At 35.0% G+C, this 6,582-nt stretch overlaps 1 protein-coding gene across 1 annotated transcript; it reads left to right on the forward strand.

The window, feature by feature from the left end:
- Positions 1 to 307: 307 nt before the first annotated feature.
- Positions 308 to 1,156, forward strand: LOC113328689. The gene has a single exon (XM_026575716.1). The coding sequence runs from the start codon at positions 308 to 310 to the stop codon at positions 1,154 to 1,156; it is 849 nt and encodes a 282-aa protein (XP_026431501.1).
- Positions 1,157 to 6,582: the final 5,426 nt, after the last annotated feature.

The following is a 6,582-nucleotide window of genomic DNA, read 5'->3' on the forward strand; positions in this document are numbered from 1 at the left end:
AAATACATAACATTTTTTTTCTGTTTTGCATTGAATATTTATTAGTTTATTGATTATTTTACTAAACTTCATGGTCATAAGATTATTATTCGTGGTTTTATTACTTTTTAATACTCTTATCTTTTTCTTATTTTTTTTTCCTTGAAAGATGAGAAGCAACCCCGTGCATCGCATGTGTGAAAAACTAGTTTCTTTAATCATGAAGTGGTTGTGGCGCTTTGGATGTGAAAAATTTGCTCTTTGGAGGACCATTGTGGCAGAAAAGTATTGTGAAGACTCCTTTGGTTGGGTCACAAAGCCCCAAAAAATGGGTTATGGTTGTGGCATATGGAAAGGAGTTTTTAAGTTTGTTGATATTTTTATTTCCAATTGTAAGATGCAGGTAGGTGACGGAAGCCTAATTAGCTTTTGGGGTGATAGATGGATCTCGGATACACCTTTAAAAATATTACATCCAGCAAGTTATGCCATTTCAGGTTGTAAGGGAGCTACTGTGGCTGAGGTAAGAACTTCCGAAAGCGATATGATTAGTTGGAACTTGAGTATTGATAGAAGAGTGTATGGTGGAGTTATCACTGAGCTAACCTCATTACTTGACTTACTTGATAATTTTAATTCCTGCAACATTTCGGATATCGGTAGGAGGATTTGGTTGGGGGGGGGGGGGGGGGGGGGGGGGAAATCTAATGGGACCTTCTCTGTGAAGTCTTGTTATCAGTTGCTCCTTAAGACAGCTCCTAGTCCTTTGAAATTTATTCCTAAAAGCAGGGTTTGTTCGAATCAGTGGCCAACGAAAGTTAGTTTTTTTCTGTGGGTCGCAAGCTATGCAAAGATTTCTACACAAGACATGATGGTTAGGAGGGGATGGAAAAAGGATTGGGTTAATCATTGTTATCTTTGTGTTCAAGATGGAGAGTCGTCTAACCATCTCCTCGTGCACTGTAAGGTGGCTTTGACTGTTTGGTGTTTCTTTCCCAATGAATTTTCTTTGAAATGGGTTATCCCTCCAGATTTCTTAAGTCTTATTAGCTCACGGCCTGTTAAAGCTAATTCGTTAAGGAAGACTTTAGTGTTACGTTGCCTTCCTGATGCAATCTCTTGGTGTCTTGGAAAGAGAGAAATTGTAGAGCTTTTGAAGATACTAGTAAGGATGTGAACGGTATCATTGACGCGGTGAAGTTCACGGTGGCTTACTGGTTACATAATAGAGGTGTGTTTCAGGGTATATCTTTAAATCAATTTGCGATCAGTTGGAAGGAAGTGTTATTCCAACCTCCTTGATTTTGTCCAGTTTAGAAGTTGGCAGTGTGTGGTTGGGTGGTTTTGTTGTTTTTGCTCTTCGTTTTAGGGGCAGTGAGTTTTGGTTCATTTGTTTCTGTAGGCTTTATTGGGTGTTTTTGCAGCGACTTGCTTCATTTCGTGTCTTTTGGTCGGTCTTTGTTAGAGTCCATATTTCATGTACTTTGGCCGTCTAATCTATAAATATTTAATTTACGGATCAAAAAAAAAAGATGTTTATACATTTGATAATGAGAATGACGCAGTATTTAAAATATGTGTGTGAACCACATGACTTGGAAAATCAAAGAGGCATATGATTAATTAATGGTGAAGATGACACAATTAACTTGTAGCGAAACTGCTTCTTTGTTCTTTTGTTTATTTTTCAAGCAAATAAGAAAACTATTTTGTAATGAATGAAGTCTAGCTGTTAATTCAACAGCTTGTAAACCGCGTTCAAGACTTTTTAAGCCCTTACAAGATTCCAAGAGAAGAAAATATCACAAGATTACAAGACATGATAATAAAACTAGAGATATCTATCGATCAAGAAAAATAACACATAAGAGATATATATTGTGCTTCTGGCATACATAACATTGACTGGCGATCAACAAGTAACATGAACTCTGGGTTTCAACTCCCTCTAACATGGTCCTCTAGGTGTGTATCTTTGGAATATAGCTAGCTAGGTCTTCCTATTTTATTGAAAGTTTTGTATGGAGTTAATATTGAATTCATTAGTTTGTATCTTTGTATCACGTACGTGATAAATTGCATTTTGACTAATGTCCATCTACTGATGAGAGCCTTCTCTTCTAGAATATCTTGCGATACCAAATTGATCATAACGCGGACTTATAGTGCAGACATAGATCACCGCTGATTCTATTGTCAACAAACAACCTTAAATCTCCATTCATTTGTATATATATGAGGGTCAGAAGATGGGCTTAAACGCAACTTTTTTTTCATAAGCTAAGTAGACATGGAGCTGATCACCACAAAACAATCTTCAGTAACATCATTTCTTTGATAATGTCAACTAAGAAGGAGAAGTTGGCTGCTGATGGACGCCAAAATGTACCCTCGGAAGAGCAGAAAATTGGTGAAGGTAATAAGCATCTATTACCTCTCCCAGCTAGTACTACGACCAAGGGATCATCGGAAAACAAGCTAAACGAAAGTAACGCTGGAAAGAAGGAGAAGAAGGCCCAAGGAATCCAGAACGTCCCATCCGTTTCTGGAATTAACAATAAGAACATTGACGGAATGAATAATGGGAATAAGCATCTTACACCTCCCCCGAAAAGTGATATGGCTGAGGGATCATTAATATTGGGCAATAATCTAAATGAAAGTAACGGGGGAAAGAAGGAAAAGAAGAAGCTCCAAGAAATCCCGGACATCCCATCTAACTCTGGAGTTACCCCTAAGAGCAGCGCTGACCAACCAGGGAAGACAGACCGCGATGACCAAGGAAACCAGGTAACGTCCAAGGTGGATGATCAGAGTAAGGCGAAGCAATTGACCAAACTCAAAGAAAGTGAGAAAAAAGAAACTGGCAACAAGGTGAAGCAGTCCATAGAGGAACCTCAGCAGAACATCAATAAGAAAGACAAGAAAAGTAGGAAATGAAATGTTCAGTTTTATTGCAATGAAAAGGAACATCTAGCGCATACATTACAATAAGAAGTACATATTCGTTATGTAGTCATCTAGATTGGAATACTTTAATCTTAGGACATACTGCTGCTACCAACGATGACTCAAATTAATACAGATTTATACTATATGATATTTATCTTCTTATTGTTTTTGTACTATTTTCTGCTAATATAAGCTGGAATATATATACTACTTATTATGTGTTTGGTACCGACCCGGAGCAACGTTACCACTAGTATTGTTGATAACTAGCTGTCTGTGTTTATCGTCTATCTTTAAAGGACTCAAAGACGAATCATGGTCGGAAGAGAAAAATTAGAGTTTAGGCAATTAGAAAGTTCACTATACTAAGCAACGCGATCCATTAATTGATTTCTTAAGCAGTTTCTAACTCTTTTCAAACACCAGGTTATGAAAGATTAACTCTTGCATCCATGAAAAAGAAAACCATCCCAAACCGATCCAGAAGTAGGGAAAATCTTTTTTTATTTTTATTTTTCCCAGAAGACATTCGAACCCAAATGGCAGTTTTCACCGAGAGAGTTACCTGCATTATCAGCGGGAAAGAATTACTAATTTTTTGTGATGGTAACTGGGACATGTATATAGCAACGGTTTTCCTGGGACTTTTGATTAATATTTTTGTATAACAAAACAATCAAGTTGGTGTGGGCTCAATTTTCCAATGACTACGTAGGAAAAGGAGGGTAGAGTATTATTATTTGAGATGACTTTGAAAAATTCTTACAGTATATATGGACACGGTCATGGTTTATAAGCGGTCATGGTTTAGTGTCGCGTAGAGTCTTTAGAATTATCACATATGAATTAAATTGGCCGTGTTGGGTGTATCCTGCTGTAATTATGTATGTGTCCCCATTCAAATTTATTTGTTGCATCTTTTTATGTGTTTGCGGGTTTTCTGAACTTATTTAGAAAGGTCGTATAAAATTATCTGGCTAAATTGGGGTCTATGGTGATTAATTGGGGCCTATGATTAAAAAACAAAAAGGTTAGAAACCCCTTATCCAATAATTTTAGCTAATGGCTAATTTGTCCTTTATTACTTAGCGTTAATTTAGTTGATTAGTAGTAAAAAAATCGTGTTAGATGTGAAATGAACTTGTGTTAATGAATCATCTAAACATGAAAAAAAAAATCGAATTTTTTTAAGAACACCAACCAAGAATCGGTCTATGTTGACATTAATATCAACCGATTGTAACTTCAAAAACATACAGAAATTTTTTGAAATTTACTTTTACCCAGAATCGGTTTATATAGACATGAAAATCAACTGATTATCCAGAATCGGTTTATATGGACATGAACATAAACCGATTCTGGTAATTTTTTTCTTTTTGATCGGGAAATTATGTGTTGTTAAACATCAAATACCACTAACATTTATTCTACTCCATACATATATTGGAGTTAAGAATGAGCATGATTTCATACTTATTTTCAAATAGTTTGAAAAGTCATACTCGTTTTCAAGTTGGGTGCAAAATCATACACATTTTTAATTCGGGAATAACACTATTTTCACTTGTACTCAAACTGAAATCGAATATGATTTCATAATCATTTTGTGATCGAGTATTAACTAGAAGAAAAAATGGGTTTAACCAGAATCGGATTATGTGGTCTTTCACATAATCCGATTCTAGCAAAAAAAACATACAGAAGACTTGATATTTCACATAATCAGTTTATATTTGAGGCACATAAAGACCGAATCTTGATTTCTCTACAAATCCAAACTTGGACTCATAATCGGTTTATCTGTGCATTAGCATAAACTGATTGTGGTTGATGTTCATCACATCAACCCAGAATCGGTTTATGTATGTGTACACCAAAAACCGATTACTGGTAACATCAACTACAATCGATTTATTCTAATGCACACATAAACCGATTCTGTGTTGATTTTTCAGAAAATTAGATGAAGAAATTTCAGAGATTCATGGTTAAATCGTTGTTGAGTTTCTCTAAAGAAACGGATTAAAGAGAGTTAACTAATTATTCGAATTTGTTTGTCGCCGAAATTTTTTTCGAAAACCAAAAATTAGAGAACTGAATTGTTGTTTGTGATTAGGTTTTAGTTTTTTTTTTTTTTGATGAATTGGGTTTTAATTTTGATTGAAGATTGTTAATAGAAATGATTTAGATTTTAGAATTTGTTTTAGGAATTATTAAGAATGTATAAGTGTAATTTAATATTTAAATACACTTTAGACACCCCTTATCTTTCTTTATTGGGTGGATGAAGAAACCGATAGGCCCCAATTTAACCAGGTAAAATTAACATAATTATAGCTACTTAATATCAATGTTTGGAAAGGGGAGATTCATTTTCTCCTAATTAATGTCGAGAAAATCCGTTCAAATTAGGGGTAAGAAAAGGGTTGGTGTTAAGGAGAGAGAGTGAGCGCGGATCGGGCGACCAAACAGGAGTCAACTTAGTTATTTTTTCAATTTCAAATCAGGGTGAAGAAGACGGCTGGAAAGTGGTTTCTCATAGAAGAATCAAGAAGGTTGGTGGGGTCTGTGATGAAGGCAAGTACTATGTTTCTATTGAAGCTAAATCATTTCATCTATCGATTGGGGTTGGTCGAAAAAAAGGTTTTATCCTTTGTGGAGAACAAAAAGGTCCAAAGTTTTCTACGATCTGTCTTAGCAGTGAAGCTCTTTCTTGGTGTGTTCAAAATTTGAAGATTCTTGTTATTAGAGTATAACTACAAGTTATTAGAGTAGTAGTGCAAGATTTACCGTCACTGTTTAATCTTTGTAAGTAAGGATTGTTACCCTTACATTTGTATTTCTAGTAGGTTAGAATATGCCTAGTTGATGCACTAGGATATGATCAAATGATACCTTAGGGATGTGTCATTTCTACTTTTTGTAGTCTTATATATGCTTCACTGTATTGTCTCTTTGAGACACAACTTATCAATACAACAATCCGTTTTCTTTACAATGTAAAATCTCACATGGTATAGAGCTAGGTAAGAAACCTCAGCTCTAGCGAGCCGTTTCTTCAATTCTTTCTATCCCACACACCCAAAACCCTAAAATAATTCATATATTATGTATGAAATCAATCTGAAATCTTTATCCTATGTAACAGAAATATCCAATCATCAGTTCATCACAATCCCCATGTTTACTGAATTTCACCATGTTTCATTTGTCGGCGATTAAATCCCATCTTTGTTTTTCGCGCGTTATCTTCTACAACAACAATTAATATTATCGTCTACTATTTCTTGATTCAACAATTTATATTATCCACAATCCTTTTTATCCTTAAAAAAAAATCAAAATCAAATTTTCAGATCTACAACTTCTGCAACTTTAACATCAGATTTGATAACTCCTTTCCGTGCAATTTGCTGTGAAACATCAACAACAACCCATGTTTCAGAGACCCCATATCTTGATTCAATACCCCCAAATTTTCAATATCTCATTTACATCTATTTGTTTTTCAAGATTGACTGATTCAGAAGAAACCCCTTATGATCCAAAAACAAAATTTCTTATCCCCAAGAGAAAAATTTCTTCGCTTTAACCGTAATCGCAGAATGAGGATACTTAAACGAAGAGAGGAAGAATAGAAAGAGCAAG

The sequence above is a fragment of the Papaver somniferum genome, unplaced genomic scaffold (genome assembly GCF_003573695.1).
Source record: "Papaver somniferum cultivar HN1 unplaced genomic scaffold, ASM357369v1 unplaced-scaffold_114, whole genome shotgun sequence".
NCBI lineage: Eukaryota > Viridiplantae > Streptophyta > Magnoliopsida > Ranunculales > Papaveraceae > Papaver > Papaver somniferum.